The sequence below is a fragment of the Chinchilla lanigera genome, unplaced genomic scaffold, assembly GCF_000276665.1.
Source record: "Chinchilla lanigera isolate Chin_1 unplaced genomic scaffold, ChiLan1.0 scaffold00009, whole genome shotgun sequence".
NCBI classification, from domain to species: domain Eukaryota; kingdom Metazoa; phylum Chordata; class Mammalia; order Rodentia; family Chinchillidae; genus Chinchilla; species Chinchilla lanigera.
Window position 1 is genome coordinate 33,240,542 of NW_004955410.1, and position 25,312 is coordinate 33,265,853.

At 43.0% G+C, this 25,312-nt stretch overlaps 1 protein-coding gene across 1 annotated transcript in view; it reads right to left on the reverse strand.

Annotated features, from left to right (window-relative positions):
- Positions 1 to 17,219, reverse strand: part of Pde1c (phosphodiesterase 1C, calmodulin-dependent 70kDa) — a gene marked incomplete in the record, with an annotated part of 467,041 nt that extends 449,822 nt beyond the window's left edge. The window contains 1 exon segment of the mRNA XM_013510635.1: positions 16,666 to 17,219. Within this exon segment, the coding sequence (XP_013366089.1) occupies positions 16,666 to 16,750 (85 nt within the window).
- Positions 17,220 to 25,312: the final 8,093 nt, after the last annotated feature.

The window sequence follows — 25,312 nt, forward strand, 5'->3', positions numbered from 1 at the left end:
CTCTTTTGCTTCCAAGTGAATTTTAGGATGCTTTTCTCTAAGTCTATGAAACATGCTATTAGTATTTTGATTGGGATTGCATTAAGTCTGTATAACAATTTTGGAAGTATGACCATTTTCATTATATTTGTTCTTCCTGCCCAAGGGCAAAGGATATCTTTCCATTTTCTGATGTACTCTTTGATCTCCTTTTATCAGAGTACTGTAGCTTTCAATGTAAATGTCTTTTACTTCTTCTGTTAAGCTGATTCCTAGACATTTTGGGGGGGTGGGGAGTTGGATGCTATTGTGAAAAGTGTGGATTCCCTAATTTCTCTCTCAGTGAGTTTACTATTTGTGTACAGGAATGCTATTGGTTTTTGAGTGTTGTCTTCATATCTTGTTATTGATATTAAATTTGGTTATTAAATCTGGAAGTCTTTTGGAGGAGTTTTTGAATTCTTCCATATAGAGTATCATGTCATCTGCAAATAATAATTTAAACATCTTCCTTTTCTATCCTTATTCCTTTTCTTTTTTTCCTCTTGTTTACTTGCTCTGGCTATTGTTTCCAGAACTATATTAAGTAAGGGTGGTGATAACAGATATCCTTGTCTTGTTCCTGATCTTAGTGATTTTAGAGTGAAAGCTTTCAGTCTTTTTTTTTTTTTTTTTTGAGGGTTTTTTGTGCCTAATGTTCATTAGGGAGATTTGCTGTAGCTCTCTTTTCTGGTTAGATCCTTCTCTGATTTTGCTATCAGGGTAATGCTTACTTCCTGGAATGAATTTGGGAGTATTTTAAGAGTTTGAGAAGTAGCAGCATTAAGTCTTGTCTAAATTTCCTGTGGAATTCAGCAATGAATCCATCAGGGCCTGGGCTTTTCTTTGCTTGCAGGTATTTAATTACATCTTTAACTTCATTGAGTGATATTGGTTTATTCAGAATTTTTATATCTTCCCTACTCAGCTTTGGTAATTCACATGTATCTAGAAATCTGTCCATTTCTTGTGTTTTCTATCATATTAGAATATAGGTTCTCAAAATAGGTACTGATGATCTTCAGGATTTCTGCAGTGTCTACTGTGATTTCCCCCCATTTCGTCCCTAATTGCATGGATTTGAATCTTTCCTTTTCTTGATAAGGTCGGCTAAAGGTTTGTCAGTTTTATTTAATCTGTCAAAGAACCAACTCTGATTCCTTAATTCTTTGTATTGTTTTCTTAATCTCGATTGCTTTAATTGCTGCTCTGATCTTTATAATTTCCTTTCTTGTATGAGCTTTGGGCTTGACTTGATCCTCTTTCTAGAAGTTTGAGGTCCAACACTATGATGTTTATTTGAATTCTCTCTCTTTTCTTGATGTGAGAATTCACTACTATAAGTTTTCCCCCATAGGACTCCTTTCATTGCACCCCCATAAGTTCCAGTATGTTGTACTGCATTATCATTTAATTGTAGAAACCATCTAATTTCTTCCTTAATTTCATCTGTGACCCACTGGTTGTTCAGAAGGGTGTTATTTAATTTCCATGAGTTTATAAAGTTCTTGTAGCTTCTTTTGACATTGATTTCCAATTTCATCACACTATGGTCTGATATTACGCGTGGGATAATTTCAATTCCTTTGCATTTACTTCAGCATGTTCTATGAGCTCACATGTGGTCTATTATGGAGAATGTTCCATGTGCAGCTAAGAACAATGTGTATTCTGATGGTGTGAGGTGAAACACTCTGTAGACATCCACTAAATTTGTTCACAGATTTAGTTCAATGATATTTTTTTGTTGATCTTTTGCCCATTTGATCTATTTGTGACAGTTGGGGTTTTTTTGGTTTTGTTTGTTTGTTTGTTTGTTTTCTGGTACCAGGAATCAAACTCATGACCTCACGTTTGCCAGGCAGGCGCTGTGCCGCTGAGCTAAATCCCAGCCCCTGACAGTTGGGCACTGAGGTCCCCCATTATAACTGTATTAGTGCTTATTTGATTTTTCCTGCCCATTAATATTTATTTTATATAGTTGGGTACACTGGTATTTGATGCATATATATTTATGATTGTTTCCTCTTCCTCTTTGACTGTTCCCTTTATAAGGATGTAATGACCTTCTTTTGTCTCTCTTAATCAATCTTGTCTTGAAACCCCCTGTGCCTGCAAAGAGAATAGCTATTTCTTTTTTCTGGGTTCCTGTTGCCTGGAGTATTGTTTTCTAACCTTGGACTTTTAGTCTATGAATTTCTCTTTAATTAAATGTGTTTATTTTACACAACATATTGTTAGATCTTGCTTCTTAATTCTTTCTGCTAGTCTGGTTCTTTTGACTGGTGAATTGAGACCATTTACATTGATATGTTGCTGATACATACTGGATTATCCTTGTCATATTATTTTCCTGTTGTTGGTTCCCTTTCTTTTCTCACTCTGATTAGTTGCTTGCCTTGCCTGTTGGATTCATTCTGTTAGGTTCATCAAGTTGTAGTCCTCATAATCTCTTTCTAAAATGTCCTTCAGAACATTTTGTGTTGCTTTGGTGGTCTTCAATTTCATCAAGTGGTCTTTTTCATGGAAGTATCTTATCTCTCCATCAATTCTGAAAAATAGTTTTGTGGGATACATCAATCTGGGTTGTAGGTTGTTTCCTTTTAGGGTTTAAAATACTTCACTCCAAGCTCTCCTTGACTTGAGGGTTTGTGTTAAGAAGTCTTCCGTGATTCTGAAGGACTTTCCTTTATAGGTGATTTATTTCTTGTCTCTAACAGCTTTTAATATTCTGTCCTTATGCTGAATTTCTGGAGTCTTGACTGTTATATTCCTTGGTGTAGGATTTTTTTACCATGACTAATTGTAGTTCTATATGCCTCAATTACTGTATATAAAATTCTTTTTCCATATTTGGGAAGTTTTCTGCCATGACATCTGTAAACAGCTTTTTTTATGTGGTTTGCATTATCTCCTGCTTTTCATGGACTCCAATCAAACTTATGTTATTCTTCTTTGAATCACCCAGCAGTTGCTGCATTGCTTTTTTGTGGTCCCTTGCTATTTCTAACAAATCTTTCTTTTCCTGATCACTAAGAGCAATCTTGCCTTCTGGATCTGATATTCTGTCCTCACATTGGCTCATTCTGCTGTGTATACTTTCAATGGAATTTTTAATCTCCTGGATACATGTTTAATCTCCAGAATCTGTTTCTTGGATTCCATTTCTTTCCTATGCTGGGCATTGATGGTTTCCATCATTTTGCTAAGCTACTCTATTTTTATCTCTATCTGCTATAGAGTCACTAGCCATGTCATTCATTATGGTCACCATCTCAGCACTTATCTGAGAAAGTATTTCTGGCTTGATTTTTTTCCAGAGCCTCACTTATCCTGCTTTGTTTCTTCTGCTGTTACATCACAGGGTCCAAAGGTAGGTGGCTTTCAAATTGTTCCATGTCATTGCCCCCTCATTTTGCCTTTGTCAAAAAAGTCTGGAGTTGCATCTTGCTTCCATATCTTCCTATTTTCTATTTTTCTTTAGTTTAATTCCTAGGTTGATGCCTGTAAATTACTTATGGGAGGTACTTTTATTGCAAGTATTGAGAATGCTTAAGAAATGACTATTTCTCAGAGATGTCTTCTCAGTTCTGCTGCATCCTGACATTGGGAGCTGCTAGGTAGAGGCAGCCTGTACCTACTTTGAATTCTGACCTCAGTTGGTCCCTCTCCAAGGTGGCTCCCAGGCAATCACCCTCTCCTAAGGGACATCTGAACCCAAATAACCAGCCATACAGTCTGCTGTGTCCACTGCTCCATTCCACTGATGCATTTCTCTGGGGAGGCCTGTGGGACCAACAAAAATCAACACTCATCTGCAGGTTTGAGCTGCTCCTCCCATGCAATGAGCCAGGGCTGAGGGAGAAATCACCACTTGCTACCTCCTTCTTCTGCACTGAGGTCTCTTTCTAAGCTTTCCCAGCGTTGTTCAATTCTCACTTTAGATCCTTGCTGGATCCTGGGAACCCACTTGCTTCCTTCTTCTCTTTCTCACATTGCTATATTCCAGTGTCTAGACACCAAATCTTAGAAAGGCTGTTTCTCTGCTATTCACCACTTCACCATCTTCCTGGAAGTCTGTCAATTAAGTCTTTTAAAAGAAAGTAAAATAATAATGGGTATGATCCCATTTCAATAGTGTTTCAAAAGAATATCATGTGAACACAGGATAGGATATTAATAAAGCTCATCTCTCAGTAATGAGATTTTCTCTTCTGTGTTCCTAAAATAAATATTTACCACTTCATAGGCAAATAAAATTAATACTATCTTCATTTTATTAAAGACTGAAATTAATTGGGAAAATGAAGAAAACCTCCACACCCAAGAACCTTCTGCCATTGTAGCAGCCTGAAAGTGTGTCTGATTGGTTCCAAAGAGAGAACACTTAAAAGGATACAGGAATCTCAGATACAGAAGAGGGACACCAGACACACAGTAATGGCTAGAGAGACCATCCACACTCACTCACAGATACACCACAGAATAGCCACAGCAAGCATTTATAAACACAAGTGTGATCATGTTGTCTCTGCTTACGATGGTTTGTTCCCTTCCACTATTCTTTGGTGGAAAAAAAAATCCTGCCTTTTATAGGCCTCGTATTTCAGAGCTCTGCTCATCTCTCAAGCCTCTCCCCAATCCATGCTCCTCTGTACCCACCTGGCACCCTCTGGCCACAGGGCCAGTGCACAGGTTATCTGCTCCAGCCAGATGCTCTCCTGCATTCTCTGTACTCCTTCATTAGGGAAGTCCCACACACCCCAGATACTGTGGATACTCCCACAGGACCCTGGCTTTCCCATCAGAGAACACAGCACAGTTACAGCGCTAGTGTCCGTGGACCACACTGGACTGTGAACACCATGTATTCAGGGCTGGTCTGTCTTGGTCTGATGCCTGATACCCTGCTTGCCCTGTGGCGGGTGCTCCATAAAAACAGGCAGAGTAAGTGACTGAAACTCACGGTCAGGCAGGTTAGGCAAAAGCACAACCACACAAAAGCAAAGGCCACATCATGAAATGCCTGTGAACCCTACCTGGGAATGTGGGCTTGGCCCTGTGTATGCAAAGGGAAGGCACTAGAAACCTCCCACCCCTAGTACTATGGATTGAACCCAAGGCCTTCACACTGAGCTATACTTCCAGCCCTTTCTAAATTCTTTTAAGTGTTTTGAGTCAGGCTGTCACTAGGTCAGGCCAGGTTGAATTCCCAGTCCTCTCACCTCAGCCTTGCAGACCTGGGGTTATAGGTATGTGCCATCATGACCCTCTCCTTTGAGAGTTTTAAATTGGAGGGAAGCAGAAACATATAAGACCTGAACACTAATTAGATGAGGTAGAAGTGGATGCACAGGAAAAAGAAATAAGATGGTTCCCAGTTTCTAGTTCAGATGCCTGAGATTTTGGAAACGTAGGGACCATATTCGAGTCATTGTTCTGAAACAAGTCACTGAGACTCCTTGGAATCACAGCTCCACTTAGCCACTCCTCTGAGCCCTCACCACTCTGCAAAGGCCAGGACTCAAAGATCACCTCCTCCAGGAAGTGGCAGCAACCACAGAAATTTCCTTATCCAACCAGTTCATGTACATCTGTAAAATGAAATTAATCGTGCTGATCTTGCAGAGCTTTGGGTAGAATCAGCTGAGTTGCTGTTTGGGAAGTCCGTCACAAGTGATAAAGACTTGTTATCAATATGAGGGTAACATTTTGCATCATAACTGATTATAATTCAAAAAAGCCTCCTTGAAACAGTCACTAAGGCACCGCTGATGGTCTTACACAGATGGACTAACTTCTGCATGTTTTAAACTTTTTTCACTGTCTCAAACAACTGGCCTCATGAATGACCCAGACAAGAAAACAGGAAAATGCATGTTGTTGGAAAGCTGGGTTTCCCTGGGACCCCAGCAGATGGTCAGGGTGGAGTTCAGCTCAGATCCTGCTGGCTCCTTCTTTCAGAGACACTGGAGTGCCCTTCAATATTTACTGACTTGAAAAATTTTGAAAATCTAAAGTAGCTTCCAACCGTTAGAAAAAGATGAGTCATTAGACACAGTGGGCCTTCCTGGGAAACTGTAAACTAATAACTTTAAAATAGAAATCTAGCCACTTTCCCACTCCATGCCTAAACCCTACTGTGTTAATTCAGGTTCCCTGGGCCCAAAGTCCAAGTAAAATAATGCTAGCTTTCTCCTGGGGCTTCTCAGAGAACAGGAAAGGGCTGAGGGTTCTCATACTTGGTGAGTATGGGGAAAATATCTAAGCCAGCTGAAATACCTTGAGGCTTGCCATACACTATGGAGGGAGAAAAGGAAATGAAAGCAACTAACATTTTTATAAGCACCTGCAGTCATCTCCTTCCTGGGCCACTGTCACATCATATGTAGGCATTATTACTCTTCCTTTACAATATTACCAAACAAGATTCACAAAGTTTAAAAAGTAGTCATATAGCTCATAAAAGGTAAATGCCAGAGCTTGGCAATTCAATTTCTAGTTTGTCCAAAAATAAAGAAGGAATATTTTTCTACCATGTATATGCCAGAATAATTTTTGAGATGATCTCCAAAAGCTGAAACATCTGAAGAATGAAATACAGAATTGAGCAGGTTCAACCCAACATTTCACACACACAAACATACACACATACACACACACACACACACACACACACACACACACACACAGAGGACCCTGGAGCTGAGCTGCACTGAAACCCTCACTTACTAGTTTGACCCTGAATAAGTCATTCCTCCATCCGTGTAACTATACTTCTCAAAGCTGAATTAGACTACCTGTCAAAAGACCTCTCATATGCTAGTGATCACTACCCATATGCAAATCCAGAATGAATGATCCTTCTACTTGCTTCTCCAAGCCCACAGAATCCCATAGAAGCCCAAAGAATCCTACAGAATCCCACCTGAATCCCCCATGGAGCTGTCCAGAAGAGAGGTAGGAGGACAACCAGTAGGAGAAACAGAAAAAATGCAAGAGTCAGTGGATTCACTTAATTTGCTTTCAAGAGAGCAAACTGCTCAGTGGCCCATGTGGCCTGATACTCCTGGCCAGTTCCTTGCGTAGTATGAACCTTCAGCCTGAAGCTGCTGACCTCCACCAAGTGCAAACTAGCTTTCAGCAGTTCAGCCTCCAAGCCCACACAGGCTTCTGGGGAACCCTGAATCTCAGTCCAACTTCCTGCCACACTCCAATACCCCCTGCCAGCAGCAAGGAAAGTGCCAACTGGCTCTCCCCAAAGCAGCTGGCACAGATTACCCAGATCCAGCTGGAAGCACGCGGAAAGGCAGGCCCTCCAGGTCCCTGGCCTGGTCAGAAATCCTACCCTAAAACAAAGACAGCCTTGCAGCCAAGCCAGCACTTGACATAAGTGGCTGTTAGGGGCTGTGGGGAGCAACTGGGGGCAGACTGGTAAGCACCACCCAGGGAGTGTGAGTCTGGGAGCAGCTGTGAGTCTGGGAGTCTTGCCCACTCCCTGATTTCACAGCCCCCTCCATCATCACAACCAATGGCTATCAATTATGAGGTGCCTGGAGTGGCTGAGTTCCTCCATTCCTGGCCCTGCAGAATCCCCCCAACAACTCAACAAGGAGTGTTATCCCCCTTTACTAAGGAAGCACCCAGGCCTCAAAGCGGTGAATGATCTTCCCCAAGGCTAGAGGGGAGGAAGGGCCAGGATTGGCTACAGAGCTCAGGAGCTCAGGACCACTTTCCTCTCCCAACCCAAGCAAGCTGACCAAGATTACAGGGCCTGGCACTGAGGACTCACTTTGCTGAACCATCCCAGAGGACACATCCTAAAAGATGATTAACTAGGTCAGGAGATACTTGGAGGCTCAACAAGAATCCATTGTGTACAGCAGTGGGAGACCAACCCTCAAGTAAATGAAAGTGAAAGCCTTTTGGCAGCAAATGTCAATACTGAATAACAAAAACCTAAAGGCCAAGATCACTCCTATAGCTCTACAAGGAACAACATGTATAGGTATCTGATCAAGTAGGACTCAGAGCTTGTTATCATTGTTATTGTTATTTTCATGTTATTATATAGTAGGAAAACTTATTATGAACTAGTAATAGTAAAAATATTACTATGACAGCTATATAGAACCTACTGTGTCCCAGGTACAGTTTTTTGTATGCTTAACGTACACTAACTCATTTAATCCTAACATCCTAGGAGATAAGTAATTTAATCCTAACATCCTAGGAGATAAGTAATATAACCACTTCCATTTAATAGATAAGCACATTGAAATACAGAGGGACTATATAGCTTGTCCAAGATTACACACATAATAAACTACTTACTATGAAGACAAAATTCAAACAAAGATAGACCAGCTCCAGAATCTACGCTGTTAACTTCTACACATATGATCTCTCAAACCCAGCTAGTACACTATTTTTGAGCACAAGCCAGGCTCAGTGCTGCCATACCTCTTATCTGTTATTGCATTTATTCTTCACTACAACAAAGTCTACCAAAATGAATTGAAATCATAAAGGTTTCACATCGAATCAAAATGAAGCTGAGCCTGCAGTTAACAGGACCACTTGGAAATATGCAGCAAATGGTTATTAACTTACTAATAACACCAGCTAACAATTTTCTATGCTTACCATGTGCTAGGCACTGTGGTACAAGCTAAAGCCACATTAAGATTTGCATGGAGCTTTGACACGTTGCCTTCATGGCTACCGTGCTGCATAAAAATTAATTTCTAAAGCTGTTAACTCTGTTTTAGCTTTTCACTGTTATGAAGAATATATTAGTGTTACAATTGTTTAACTTTTTAAATAACTTCTGGTAAGAACATTTAACATGAGATTTACCTCCTTAAAAAATCTGTAAGTACAGCATAGGTATAATACTGTATATCAGACCTCTAAGGATTATTCATCATGCTTGCCTGAAACTATGAATGATGATAGTTTATTCAAGTCTTATTTAAAAGAAATTAAAATAGCTTCATAGGCTTCTGACACTACTGTGTCCTGAGCACATGCCTACTGTGCCCAGTAGACAAGTTGGTTCCGCTAGGATCTCTATTTGCATTACGGTATTTTATTTCTCAACCCAGAAAGGTACACACTTTTATCATGTCCATTTTACAGCTTATGAAACTTTGTTACCCATGAAATGCCACACATCACAACAAAAGGAAGATAGGTTCAGGATTTAAACCCCAAGTGTCCAACTTCAGTGATTATGATATTCTGCATTCTACTGAAAGTCAATTAACTACCATGGCCCCCTCTTCCTGCTAGGTCCCCAACCAGTACCCAAGCCAGGCCTAAAGTGTCATTCCTGCAATGCTATTCTCTCTACCACTCCCAAATTTCCTATGGTGCTGGGTAAACTCTGCCCTGAAGCCTTGGTGGCCGGGCCAGGCAAACTGTATGGCCCAGGAAGACCCATCAGCCCATGGGAGGAGGACACAAAGAAGCTTAGCATACACTTTGCTCTTGTTCTACCTGGTGTCAAGGACCAGCACAGTTGTACAGGGCATCCTGGCTACTGCCCCAGAGAAAGCACCACAAGTCCTCCAAATCAGACCAGTGACTCTCACTCTCCCTGTCAGCACCAGATGTACTCACAGTCATGATTCCAAGCAAAAGGAAGGAGCCTTGGGCACACATAGTGTGACACCCAGCCACTGTGCATGGCGCTCCACCCCCTTGGCATGCATGGCTCACCTTTGAGGAAGTTGTCATGAGATCTATTTGTTCCTGGAGGAAAGTGAGGCTCACAGAAACTAAATGATTTGCTTGGTGGACATAAAAAGTCATTCTATAACTCCATAGCCCATGTTTCCCACAACAAGCACAACCTCTTGGCTGACACTCGTAAAACCATGCACTCCAGATGCTGGTGACAGTGACAAGCCCGCATAAGAGCTCATGGTTTCTCTTGGTTGGAGTGAAAAGTTGTGAGAAGGGGCACAAGAACTCTGTTTTCACCAGTACTAAGCTTTCCCTCATAACAAGAAGAGCAGTTTACAGGCAATGGAACATGTTTTCCAAGTATGACTGCCTTTGATCCTCATCATAGTCCACAGCTAAAGGCCACAAACCTCATTTTACATGAAGAGGAGACTGAGGTTGAAGTGAAATAGCCTGGCCAAGGTGCAGAACGGAGCAAGAGACAAAGCACAGCGGAGAACACAAGCCCCAGCTGCACAGCTCCTCTCTCCGCTCCACGCCCTGCTGCACCCGACTCTGCCTGACTCTCAGAGACGTGAGAAGAAAGAGGGAATTAGATCACAGAGTACTGGGTGGTGACTGTGGTTCAATATCTTCAGGTTCAGCTTCTGAAGTTTTCAGCAACCCACAGCCAACTGTAGCCCAAAAATATTAAGTGGAAAATCACAGAAATAATTCATTAGTTTTAAATCATACCCTGGTCTGCATAGAAAGATAAAATCTTACCATACTATTCCATTCCACCAGACATAAATCACCCCTTTATCTACAGCATCTATGCTGTACATGTTACTCATTACCATGTAGAGTACAATAAGACATTTTGAGAGATATTACATTCATATAATTCTTATCACGATACATTGTTATAATTGTTCCATGTCTTCATTAGTTATCGGTGATCTCTTGCTATGCCTAATTTATAAATTAGACTTTACCACAGATATGCTTGCAGAAGGAAAAAACACAGCGTATACCAACTGCAGCTTCAGGCTTCCACTGGCAGCCCGAGGGTGGAACAGGGAACCCTCCCTGCCGGTCCCACAAGCATCAAGCTTCATGCCTCTCAGACTGCTGTCAAGGCCCCCTTCATTTTTTCTTCTTGGGTTACAGAACCCCCCTGGGTTATAGAACAGCCCAAAGAGAAAAACACACACGTCAGGGGATCTTAAGGCAGTTGTTACAGCAATCATACATCCTCCAGTTAATGACACTTCTCCAGAACAGGTCTAGTGTTTTCCATAATACCACCAGCAAAAGACACAGCTTATTTCCCTCTCAGCCATTGTTTCATTCATGTCCTTCTGACACATGGGTGTCAACACTAATGGGAAGGGGGAAATGAGAGGCTGGCCCTGAGCTCCATTTTCTCCTCTACGCAGTGAGGAGCACCAGCAGAGAGTGAGGCCCACTCTCCATTCCAAGCGTTTATTAAGGAAAGCAGTGCTTCCGTCTTTTTGCAGACAAACTCATTTTGGGGTTGGAGGGTGTCTATTTGAATTTTAGATGACCTCACTTAATACCAACCCAACACACATGAGAAGTCACACAGAAAGGAAGTGGAAGAGTGGAGTTCAACCCATGTCTGTCCAGACCCCTCCACCAGGCTTCTCTGCCTCCCGCATGGACGTTATTTCTTATCATCTCGATGAACAGATCTAGGGGTTTGACAGATCCACTGAATCAGCCCAGACTAGAACAAAACCAGAATGAGTCAAACTTTTGCCTTATGCTGGGCAGGTCCCTGCTTCTTGGAGGGAGATTAGGTAAAATAAAGAAGGCTTGTCCAACTGCCTCTCACCAGCTCCTGGTTCAGTGCGGTCCTGCCTTGTGCTGCATGACCAGTGCTTTTATGTTCTTTTTATCTGGTTATCTCCAGTCATGAAATGGAAATGTGGTCAAGAGGTCTTAGACACAAGTGAATACATGCCCTGTGCAGAAAGCACTATGAAAGAACCAACAGTAGGGTCACTGACTTCACGATTGCAGAGGTTATCATGACTGATGTCACCGGGAAGCCATAAGATGTAGAAGTTCATGTGCAGTTTGACTCTGACAAGGTACGTGTGAGAATATTTAAGTGAAATGAACGAGGGTATGGAGCAGAACCTTGTTTTTCAGATAAACATCCTTGTCTTCTAGGGCTGGATATTTATTAGGTATTAAAATGACCCATTCCCCATGGCTTCTCTTTCTACATGGAGGGGCCTGTTTTTAGCCACCCTCGACCCTCAACTCTCAATTTCCAGAGTAGCTGCATCTGGGTACAGCATGGTTCAGCCACTCCAGGCTTCCATGTCAGAGGGACCCTGGCCAGGCTGCTTCACAAAGGTATTCCTGGTGTTTCGTGTAATCCTTACACTCAACTCTTCTGACCTCTGTCCCCAGGTCCCCAGCATGGTGACTACTGAAAGGTCCCGCATCTGTCCAAACATCCCTGGGGAATGCCATTCCTGAGGGACAGCCACCAGCTGGAGCTGTCTCCCTGTTTACCCAAAAATACACCATCAGCAGAGCAAAGTCTGGTCAGTAGAATTCCCAGTAGAGTTTGTCTGTGACCTTGCTGCAGGGGTGGCTCATACCTCCCTGATGCCAGAGGCACTGAGTCCCCACTGTCCTCACAGGCCTTTCTGGTGAGAATCTCCTGAATCTCCCATACCATATAAACTCCTTTGACCTGAAAGTTTTGTAAATCTACCACACCAGAAGAGGCGGTGATTCCCGTGACAGGTCAGACACCTAAGAAAAGAGAGACCTGAGGGCCACTAGAACCTCATCAGTAATCTACTCTAACACAGCAGGAGGGTGACCACACTACTCCTTTCTGCTGAAACACATGACGAGCCAGGAACTGCAAGTGCGGGCTACAAGATGTCTATTCATTCTCAAAGTGAGTCCTGACCACCACATGCAGATGGGACAAGAATATGACTCTTGCTTGGAAGAATTATTTGTAACATACGTGACATGTCACTTGCAAGTGTTATACACACCAATATGTATACACAGATACATGTACACACCTGTGTACATTTGTGTACCTTATCCATGTATTTTAATAAGACATCAATGCATATAATGTAAAATATTATTGTATATTAATTATATATTAATATATAACAGTGATAATTGCATGATGTGTATAATCTATCCATTGGCTATATATAATCGTGTTACGGTTGATACACTGTGTCAACCTGAGGAATCCAGAAGCTTAACTACATAACCCAGCAGTTCTACATCCTAGAGCGAAAAGGACAGGACCTAGCTGCTCTAGGATGTCTTCATTGTGTCAACTTCAGAAGTTTGGAAGGTTAACTAAGTGACTCAGCAGGGAGCTAGGGTCCTCACTTTGTGTTCATCCTGAACCTGTGCAAGGGGAGGGCATGGAGATGGTGTAGGCATGGGCGGACAGCCCATATACAATATAGGGAGGGAAAGAGGTGTGCTCCCCGCTTTTGCTCTTGCTGCTTTTGCTGTCTTGTGCCTCCTCAAAGTGTTGCCGCCCTGCCCTGCTTTGGAGCCAGTTGATTATGGACTAAAACCTCTACAAACTGTAAGCTAAATAAGCCTTTCCGTCCTTAGTTTTGGGCACTGGATATTTTGTCTCAGCAAGGAGAGAAAAGTAACTAAGACAAATTGATACATATTATACACATTAAGAGTACTTGAAAATTTAAAAGTGAGGAAACCCTTCACTTTAAAGGAAAAATACAGTCAAAGTAAATTTATAAAAGAAGTAAAATAACTTTTGGAATTGAGATATCATGTTCCACCTCTCAAAGTAAAAAATTTAAAAAATTTTAATGTCCAGCACCCATGAGAGACTGTGAGTACCACTGCTGATGACAATGTAAAGTGAAAAATCTTTCCAGAGGAGAGGTGAGCAATATATTTCAAAGGTTCTAAAAATGCACAGACTATTGAATTAGACAACAACGCCTCTAGAAGTTTAACTTTAAAAAGTAACCATGGATGTAATCAAGGATTTAGTTTGTATCACTGCTTATTAAGGTAAAAATCAAAAGCCTAAATGCCCAACAATAGGAGACTGTTTAAGTAAATGTTTCCCATATGACAGGAAACAAAGCTAATAAAATATTATTAAATAATAGACTGCCAAGCATTATGCTTGTATGTCGTTAAAAAATTACTGTATGTGCATACAAAAAAGTACTAGAAGCTAGGCTTGGTGGTGCATACCTGTAATCCCAGCACTTGGGAGGCTGAGGCAGAAGAACTGCCATGAGTTCAAGGCCAGCCTGGACTACATAGTGCAACCCTGTCTCAAAAAAAAAAGAAAAAAAAAAGCACTAGAAAATATATACAAGAAATATTATGGTGCACACCTGTAATCCCAGCACTTGGGAGGCTGAGGCAGGAAGATTGTTGTGAGTTTGAGGCCAGCGTGGGCTACAAAGTGAGCTTGAGGACAGCCTGAACTGTGTAATGAGACTCTGTCTCAAAAAAGACCACAGGGGAAAAAAAAAAAGGAAAAACAAACAAACATTAATATTCAGCATTGGGTCATAAAATTACAGGTAACTCTCTTTTTGATTCCTATATTTTCTAAAATATCTATATTGGCCTAAAATTACTAAAATGTTTCTTATCACACTAATTTCTATTTTGTCAAAAAGTTATGTATACACATATCACATCACCCCAAGAATACAAATTCCCTAAATGCAGTTCGTAAACCTGATTTATCTTCATGAACTCGCCATTATATTAGTTTAAGTGCCTTGAATGATTGTAATTATCATTTACTGAGTGTTGCTATTGGCAAGCATTGTGCTCAACTGTATCTGTTAATAAAGTAAAATTTTAAAAACCTCTCACAGCCTATGTGGTGATGCACCCCACGTAGGAATCATCCCAGCATTTAGGAGACTGAGGCAGGCAGATTCCCAGGAGTTCAGGCCAGCTGAGGATATACAGTGTATCAAGGACAGCCCAAGTGAGACCCTGTCTCAAAAAAATAGATACATATATAAAACTAACAAACATTTGTTGAAGGAGGAAGAGGAGGAGGAGGACAGACGCAAAAACGTAAATGAAGAGATACCCAGTAATCTATACCCAGTAAGCTATATCTCTGTTGGAAGTGATCATCTAACTTTGGGGTCCTTTCTGACCACCAAACTATACCAATCTGCTAGACATCTCTTCTAATGGGGAAGGAAGGGATAAGAAAGAAGAAGATCATGCTATAATCCTAGATTTGAGAAAGTCAACCTGTTAGGAGGACAAGCTCTAGCGGGAACCACCAGGTGAAACTTAAAAATCCCTTTTGTAAGTTTCCTACCAAAGTCAAGAAAAGCGATACATATTTACAGAACAATGAACTTTTGCTCAAACACTTCTGACTTGGGTAACTTTTCATCCATTTCTACAAATGCCCAGTGAGCACCTGCCCACTTGGAGGGTGAAAGATAAATTAGCAATGGCAGCAAGGGCAACAAGAACTACCAGCCTAATGACTGGTTCCAGTCCGGGAAGAGCCTTAAAGGAGACTGGCTGGAACTACAGGCAAAAGGAGGGACTTATGTTTGTGATGCAGATAGACAATAGAGACCGCAGCAAGTGGAACAGGCACCTATCTGAAAGACAGGCAAGATTTCTCAAGTTGAGTTGAAGGAACAGCGTTCCTGACTGCTCATTGAAGCAGCGTGGGCAAAGTTTCTGAACAGCGAGACAGTGTGAGACACAGTGGGCGAGATGCTCAGTCCATGCCCCTGAAATTTTGGTCCACTTCACTACAAGCAAAAGTGACCTAGAGATGAGCGCTGGTCCCTTCTTTCACACTATGCCTCAGAGCAGGTGCAACACGCCAAGAAACAAAACGACAACTTCTCAAACTTTCCAAGTCTTTGGGGTTAAGATTTCAGGCGATAGTAACCTGAGCGCTCCCCAAAGTAGGACTGCAAGAGCCTGTACTCCAAACGCTGACATTCCAGAAAGGTGGCTTCCTCTCCTCCCCGTGCTACCAGGGCCTCCCGGGTCTGCCCCATCCCGCGAAGATGAAGAAGGCCCTGACAAGTTGTTTCAAAGCAATGAGAGCGTGTGAGACCAACAGTTAAAGAATCGAGGACAGAACTTAACGTGGCCCAGCTCCCCGCGGGCGCCTCCAGCCTGCCCCAGCAGCCCTTCTCCGTGAACCCGGGTGGAAAGAGAGCAAGCGCCACCGGGAGTCCGGTGGGCAGGAGGGGCAAACCCCGGCACACAGCTCGGCCGCCCAGCCCAAGTATTTCAGTAACGTGACGCGTTATTCCTCTCACCCTGCCTGCTTCTCTCCTCTCTCCCTCCTTTCCTCTCTCTCCCTTTCCCACTCTGTCTATTGCCTATTGTCTCAGCATCTCTGTCTCTATTTCTCACCCAGTGTCAAGGTGCCTGTGTCTAACGTGTCTGCCATTCTTATTCATTCTCTCTCTCTCCCTCTCTCTCTCTCTCTCTCTCTCTCTCTCTCTCTCTGTGTGTGTGTGTGTGTGTGTGTGTGTGTGTGTGTGTGAGAGAGAGAGAGAGAGAGAGAGAGAGAGAGAGAGTGTTACTGCTTACCAAGTCCACCTCTTTCTGTTGCTTTCGGTCTTCCTTGCCCTGGTATTCCTGTCTCTACCATTCCCTCCCTCTGTCTCTATCCAGGTCTCTATCCTTTCTATTCCGGCTTTGCTACACAGATCACACCAAGGAAACAGAGTAGTGAGAGACCTGTAACCCCAAATCCGACAGGCTCCAGAGGGATGCCAGCTCCAGCCCTCGAGGGTGCCGGGACATCCCGGGACATCCCGGGCTCGGCTCCCAGGCTGTGCTCCCCGGGCCAGCACCCTCGGCCCGGCCCAGCCCCTGACCACCCGCACCCGCTCCGCAAACAGGCGTCTGCCGAAGCCAGCAGTCCCAGCGCGGGTGAAAAGTTCTCACCGATGGTGAAGCTGTAGCCATCGATGCTGAAAGTGGCGCTCCGGCATTTCTTGAAGCCCTCCTTCCTGTTGCTGGCGTCCGTCATGGCTCGGCCGGCAGGGCAGGGGCCGCGCAGCGAGGTCGGCGGCGTTCGGGGTCCAGGGCAGGGCGTGCAGCGTCCCCTCCCCGCCGCTCGGCGCTGTCGCCGCGGACCCGCGCTGGAAGCGAGCGGAGCGCGCCGGCTGCTGGCGCCGGGACCCAGAGTCAAGGAGCGCACCGGGCACCGCGGAGTCAGCGAGCCGGGGCCGAGCGCCCCATCCCAAGTGCAGGCTGCGGACGCGAAGCTGCGTGCGAGGCGCGGCGGGCCGGGTGGGCGAGGTCCCCGCCTCCCTCGCGCTCCCTGGGGCGCCGGAGCCGAGCCGCGTCTGCTTCTACTCCAGCTCCTCCTGCACCTCTCTGGAGGGGCCCCAGGGAATGGCTGAGATTTGGCGTCTTGCTCTGTCTACGTACGCTTCTTCTGGCAGGCGGGAGAGCTCCCCCAAAGCACAACTACGATGGGAAAGCAAACCTCTTAGCCGTCAGACCCCGCCAAAGTTTACTCCAAACAAGGAAGTCAGGAAAATCGCCACGCCCACTTCCTCCCACAGCTGTCCCCAGATCTAACCAGGCGCCCCCGTAATAGAACCGTCAACAGCCCTCCCCAGAAGATGCTTATCGAAGTAACCCATATTTGTAGACAAGGGCTTGCACATGCCCGCGCTGCAATGTGCAGTGTACAATGGAGTTAGAACAATCCATTTCCAGTAGCTCCCCCGCCAAGACTACCGGAATTTGTGAATTTGGAAGAGGTCTTACCAGACCTGTAGGTAACACTTCTGCGATAAAAAAGCAAACATGTTGCAAGGAGTGTAAAGCAGGTGCTACAGCTAGGTAATGCAGAGTCTGCATGTGCAGCTTTCGCTTTACGATGTCAAATCTGTCTTTGGTCTTTCCATGTCCACAGCTGAGTTAGGTAAAGCTGATGCGGGGAAAATCGTTCCCTCCGACCAGCAAGCAGGAATAAGGGTCTACAGAGGAAGAGGAAGAAGGAATCCAGATATCCCATCCCAAGTGCAAGAGATCCAGCTAGTGTAACAAGGGTAATGACAGTGCTAGTCCAGGCTATCATGGGACTACAGTTAATGTAACCTCTTCTGTGTCTTGGAATTCAACACAGTACACACTGGTGGATGAGTCAAGCAGTACATTCCTAGTTAGTTCCAACTGAGTTTAGACCGCAGTGGATCTATGACTTCAGAATCTAATAAAAATTAGACACCCTCTGCAGAAAAGGCTATAGAAGCACATGTGCAGTGTTCTGCATATGGTTTGAAAGGACCCATAAAGCCCTCAAGCCCAGTGAAACCCACTTTAACACATGCTTGAGGAATTATATCTTCAATTCGCTATGTATTTTAAATAAATGGATTTTTTTGAGGTAGGGTCTCACTAAATCCGTAAGTTGCTCACACTAGGCTTGAAATTGCAGTCTTCTTGCCTCAGCTTCCCAGAGTGCTAGGAGTACAGACAGACACCTAAAGAAATGAATTTTTGTTATGTTAGAGTGTAGTTGGAATTTCAGCTTCAAATTCTTCTGGAGGAAAATCTAAAATCACAAATTGATGGTTTGGTTAGTTTGGTGATAAGATTACTAATTATACAGGCAATGGTTGACACAAACCTCATATCATACAGAATGGTGCATCTCAGCGTAGGAACTGGGATTGTTCCAAAGCTCGATGTCCTTAGACTGTAACACTCGTGTGAGTCTGTTACAGTGCAGAAGTGTGAAAGGTTTAATATACACACGGACCTGGCTCTGAACTCTGGCTCCATCACTTACCAGCTTGGTGTCTTTGAACATCAGCCTGCTTAGTCTCACTGTACTCATCCTACAAGGAGAATGAAATAAGAGGAAGTGTGTAACCCTGGCACATAGTGGGTATTTGCTATGTACAATCACCAGTTCTCACATTTCACCACACAGACACCATGGAAAAACATTCTCTGTGACAAAAACATATTTTACCTACTGCTACTACCATTCATTTTAAAAGTAAAATATTTATACATAACATATTATATATGTTACATTTACTATTACATATTTTAATATAATAACCACCAAATGTTTCTAGTAGTTCTCACGTCCCTGCATTTTTCCTGTATTTTCAGCCCTTTAACTGAAACACGTGCCTCATTTATGCCAGCAAAAGTCCTAGAATGAGGAGTTTGAAAGTCCGGAGTCTTCTGTAGTAAATTATTAAGAACAAAAGCCTAATAGGATGGAAATTTTTCCTTGAGTGAGTGAAATTAAAACTGGTATTTAATCACTCTTAACAGAAATCTTCTTGAAATATAATCTATAAAAAATAATAACAATGTGATCATTTATCTGTCCCCTCAGTCTGATAAAAATAACTTGCCTGAACAATTAGAACTGTTTTAAAACCGCTTCTCCCCAGAATCATTATCTCTCTCCCTGGTATTAGACATTACACACCTACAGAACCACTAAATGCATTACTTCAAGTCTTAAAACAGCCTTCTCCATGTGGGGCTCTTCCACCAAACCAAGCGAAGTTCAGTGCTAGCATTATATAAGCCAAAGAAGAGGGAGCCCAAGACTGAGATCCAAAGAAGCACGGCTGTGCTTGCTGTTTCAGGAATGCTCCCTCAAGAAAGCCCACAATGTAAAAGAACTGAACCAAGACACCCAACAGTTGTGCCAATCCTCTGGCCTTGCAGTTGGAGCGGGTGCCAATAAATGAACACCTCCAAGCTGAATGCAGTTCGTCACCTGTCTGTATAGTCTTCAAACTGATACCTGTTACATTTTCACATGATTGAAAACACTCAAAAGAAGAATAATATCTTATTGATGCATTGAAACTTCATGGAATTCAAATTTTGTTGTCCAAAAATAGCTTTATTGGAACATAGCTAGAGTCATGTATTTACATATTTTCTCTACCTGCTTTCACTCTACAAAAAGAGTTGAGCAGCTCATGCCTGAAGCCATGTAGACTACCAGGCAAAAACATACAGTTTGGCCCTTACATCAAATGATTGCTGACTCCAGGATTATAATAGGAATGTCTTACACCTGCCAGGAAATTAGGTACACTATAGTTTTACTATATTTACTTTAAAATTTAGGTTTGGAAAGGAATAGATCTTTTTTAACTACTGGACTAGAGTCCAACAAGGAAGGCAAAACAAGAAATGTGTGTTGAATGACTGAGTAAAGAAGAAAAGCCAGGCTTGGTGGTGCACACCTGTACTCTTGGAGACTGAGGCAGGAAGATCACAAGTTCTCGCCTGGCATGGGCAGCTCAGTGATGTATCAAGACTCTGTCTCAAAAAATGAAAGTTGGACCGTGGGTGGATATGAGTGAGAAGGCCCTGCATTCTATCCTTTGTACCACCAGAAAGAAAGAAGGGAGCGGGGGAGGGTGCAAGGGAGGGAGGGGAAAGGATGCAGAGAGGAAGGAAGGGAGGGAAAAACTGAAGGAAGGAAGATACACTAATTGTTTCATCCAGCCATTAGCTGAGATTAATTAGGTCAAGATTAATTTCTTCTGAGAAACAATGTGACCTGATTTCATCTCAAGAGAGTAGGAACTGAGCTCACATCTGCAGCAGTTCATGGATCAAATGCTGTCCTTCAAAATGAGACAATTACATATGATAAAATATCTGATCAACTCAAAAGGGAACAGGGGTGTAAAAGGCCATGTTTCATGGCCAGGAAGTGATGTGACAGGGCCGGACGGTGAGCCTTGCCAGTCATCTTTACTCTCCAACCTCTACCTTCTTTTATAATGGGCTTCACAGGCACCTAAACACAGCTCCATCATAAACCGGTTAATACCACTTAAGATTAACAAAAAGACACAAAAAAATTCTCAACTTCCTGGCTATGTGGCCATAGGCAAATTGCTTAACCTCTCTGAGTCTTAATTTGTTCCTCTGTAAAAAGAAGAAGTAACATAGATGTTATGGTTTATGTCTGCATGTCCCCCCAAAGCCACATGCAGTCATGGGGCAGGCTTTTAGAGTTCGATTGATTATGGATGTGAATGCTACACTGCCCTGGGGTGGATAGTTTGCATATGTCAGAGAGAAAAGGAGGCTGCTTGCAACCACTCCTCCTCCCTTTTGCTCTTGTTGCTTTGCTGTGCGCCGCTGCCATAAACTGTACCCTGTGCCATGTGCCACCCTGCCTTGGAGCCAGCCAAGTATGGACTGAAACCTCCACAAACTGTGAGCTAAATAACCCTTTCCTTCCTTAAATTTGGGCATTAGGTATTTTGTCCTAGCAACAAGAGAAAAATAACCAAGACAATAGATCTCATAGGAAAGGTATGAGTTATAATGAAATGGTTTCTGTTAGTCTTACCCCAGGCGTAACACATAGGAAACCTTCAGTAAGTGTTATTATTTTTTACACTACCATGATCACTAGCTCACTAAGTCTCTTTTGTGCTTCTATTTTCTAATACAATCCATGATTATAAACAAGAGGAATGGACACAGAGCTCACTCCTCTCTGGGTCCAAGGCACAGAGTATCAGCCCTTCAGCAATGGAAGTCACCGGCTCTAAGTCTCCAACACTCAAGTGAGCTGCAGAAATACACAAGCCCTTGAAAGTAAGCAACTGTAGGCCACCCAGAGCCTACCTTGGAGAACATTCTCAGACAGGGTTGAGTCACTCTTCCACCCTAAGACCCAGCCTCCACCACTTTCCCATTCTGACATTTCTGTCACCCAGCTTTGCTTCATGCTGATATGCTGCAGCCTCCACCTTCCCCGCACTTGACTTATTGGCCACAGCTGCTGCAGGAGGACGTCTTTGCTCCCTGAGGATCCAGAGCACAGCTTGCTCCTGACTTTCACGCTAGCTCTCTGCCAATTCCTTTTCTGCTGGTGTTGACCCAGGAAGCTGCTGTCTCCCCACTCCAGTCCCCTTCCCTTGAGCACTGTTCTTCACTCTTGATGGCTCTCTTAGTAACGCTCCAACACCTACGTCTATCCAGGATCACTTTCTTGAGCAACAGGGCATCTCTCTTCTCTTTCAGCAGAGCTCCTGGACACCTGAAACAAAATTCTGTGTCTTGCTAGTCCTCCTCCAGAGCTCCCTTGGGGTGCTGAGGAAAGAAATAAGGCTTTTACACTCCTTCTCAGGTCAGCCTCACCTTTACCACTCTCTTCCCAGCTGTCCCCATGGGAAGAGAATTGTCCATCTGACTGTTAGATTACTGTTTGGCAGTTGTTGGGCCAAATTCAATGAGGCAAGAGTCTCTGCTGAACATACATGGTACCTCTGTGAGAACTAGAAAAGGGAGCCTTTCTCTTCAGGGAAGCAGCGAAGCAGCCCCATGCCAGGATGAACACAGAGCTCACAGGGTGGAGCATGAGCTGAACATTGCTCTCACCTGCCCAGCATAGTCAAGTATTTCTGGGTTCGTAGATATAACATTTCCAGAATGTCATCAAAGCCTCACTCTTCACAGTAGTGCCATCTCTGTAAATAGTCCTGTCCACTGCTCTACTGTCAAGTTGAAACCTGTGTGCCTTATTAGTGCCCTGCTTTTCTCGGTAAATGGCATCAAGTCCTGGTGAACCAGTACCTTGAAGTATCTGGCATCTGTTCATACTTCCCATGCAGCCCTGCCTCTTTTCCCAAGCAACCAGTGTTTCACACAATTATCCCAACAGCTTCCCATCTCCCCAACCAGTGTGCCTTCTGGCTCCTAAGAGAACCTTGAAAATAAAAATCTAGTCATGGCTTTCTTCTGCCTAAAACCCTCCTACTTTAGAGAAGTTTCTGGAATAAAGTAAGAGCTCCTAACATTGCTGCATACTGCTTTACAGAATCCTGGAGTCAACTGGAGAGCAGATACGAGTTTGGGCTTTCTCTCAGAGAGAGTAGGAGGCATGGAATGCTTTTAAGCAGGAGAAAAAGACTATCAGGAAGGAAGTTGAGAAGATAGATGAGGAAGAAAAAGCAGCCAAACATGAAGCTACCATTCTATGTAGGCAAGGGGGGCTTCATCCTCCAGGGAGCATCAGGAGCCACTGGCAAAGCATTGGGCTTCCCTGCTGGACTTTTGAGTCTTACTCAAAGGTTTGACTTAGACATCCCTTATCAACTCTTTCGCCTCAGAGTTCCTGGAGGGAGTCAGATATTCGGTGCTTCCTGGAGACCAAGAGAAACAGCACTAATATTGATTGAATGCCTACTATGAATCCTGTGTGAATTTGCCTAGCCAATCTCTGTAACAAATATCCAAAGGCTCAGTGCCTAACACCAAAACAAAGGTTTACTTCCTCCACATTGTACACACTGATATAGATTGGAGGAGGAGGAGCTTTATCTACAGAAGTTTTCAGGGACTAGGATTTCTTCCACCAACCCTCTAGTACTGTGGAATCTTTCCCCAGACCCTCTGCATCTAGCTAGCAGAAGAAGGAAGACAAAAAAGGCAAAGAATTATGGAGAAGGATTTAGGGGACAGGCCTGGAAGAAAAACACATCCTTTCTTCTCATATCATCTTAGCCAGAAATTAGTCACATGACCCCACCAAACTGTGAGGGGAATATGAGAAATGGAGTGGGAAAGACAATAAGGTTTGGTAAACACAGATCCTTTGAAATCCTATCCTTTTCACTATGTTAATTCAATCTGACCTCTAGTTCACCACAAGGAGACACTGAGTTTTAACTCAAGATAATAATCTTTTCCCAAACCTTTCAATCTTAAACCCAGGTTCACACTCCAGAGCACTTGAGTCCACAACAATAAGAGCAATTAAGGCCCACTCTCCCAAGAAAATCAGTTCTTTTCATGTGGCTTAGTATTGGTTAAGAGTGTAAATACTTTTAATACTAGGTTATTATTGCTCTGGCTTTAGAAAATAAGCCAAAAAATAATACATTTAGTTGTTAAACTCTGTATCACCTTGTGACATGATTTTTATTCCTACTGTAACTGGAAAATGTAAATATATAGAAATACAAAAATACCAATAATTGGAAGAGAAGGTAGGTAGAAATCTTGAAGACGTAGGGGTAGGCAGCGAGTTCATGAACAAAAACCAACCTGCATGGGAAATACATCAAAGAATCAAGCGGGATCTCATCTTATTGAAAAGTTTTTGCTCATCAAAAGAAATCACCAACAGGATAAAAAGAAAATCCACACATTGGGAAAAAAATTTACCCAACTGTCCCTCAGACAAAGGACTTCTATCTAGAACATATAAAGAATTTTTTAAAATCAGGCCCCTGAAATTCAAAGACCCAATACAAAAAATGGGCATCTGAGATGAATATACACTTCTCAGATGAAAAAATACTAATGACAAATAAACATATGAAAAATGTTCAACATCATTGGTCATTTGAGAAATGCAAATTAAAACAACACTGAGATTCCATCTCACCCCAGAAAGAAGGGCTGTCATCAAGAAATCAACCAATAACAAATGCTGAAGGGGCTGTGGGGAAAAAGGAACACTTCTCCATTGTTGGTGGGAGTGTAGACTGGTGAAACCACTGTGGAAATCCCTGTGAAGATTCCTCACAAAACTAGGATTAGAGGTCTCACTTAACCCAGCTATTTCTCTTCTGAGTATTTTTCCAGAAAAACTGAAAACATCATACCATGGTGATACTTGTGCACCCATGTTTATAGCAGCCCAATTTGTCATAGCTGAATCCTGGAAACTACCCAAATGCCCATCAACTGAGGAATGGATAAAAAAGATGTGGTATTTTTATTCAGTGGAGTACAGTATTACTCAGCTATGAAGAAAGATAAACTCGAGGCTTTTATAGGTAAATGGATACAACTAGAGACCTATCAGGTTAATAATATCCCTTAGTTATTGTGGGCTGATCAGGTCTGAAATCTCCTGAATGAGTGTTTGGCAAAGGCTAAATAAAAAGAGGCAAATGGAATGATTTCAGGGCTCCAGGAGGATCAAAGCCCTCTCACAGAATTCGAGAATCTCTTGGGGCTAAGACCAAGAGCTTCTCTGGGTGGCCCATATTTATTTGGTTATCAGAAGGGTGTGGAGTACTCAAGAGGGGCAGAAGTACTCAAAGACTTCTGTAAGTAAGGTATTAAATTAATCCTTAATGAGGATTAAATTAATCCACCCAAGAGTGAGATGCCTGAGGTTACAGTCTTTATCTAGTTGAGGTTGGATCCAAGTGTCCTTGGCAGTGATTTTTTTCCTTTGAGGTTTTCCATGCTTATCTGCCATTACAGGCCTTAGTGAGATCAGTGACTCACAGAGGTTCACTTATTATGAGTCCATCACATACTTCCAGAAAAGCAGCCTAGACTATGGACAGATTCACAAGTAAACATAAAAAGCCAGTTGGTTAATTTAAGTCCTGTTCAGTGCTGCTTCATAATGGTCTCCATCAGAGACAATACTCATAAGTGAAATAAATCAGACCTGCATGTGTAAACATCATACTGTCTCCCTAGCATAAGAACCTGAAAGAGTAAATAAAACTCAAAAGGTACAACAGATAATGGGAAAGGGAAAGAAACTGCTCAAAGGGAAGGAACTACTATGATGAGAGAAAGGAGAAAAGAAAGAGAGAAGGAA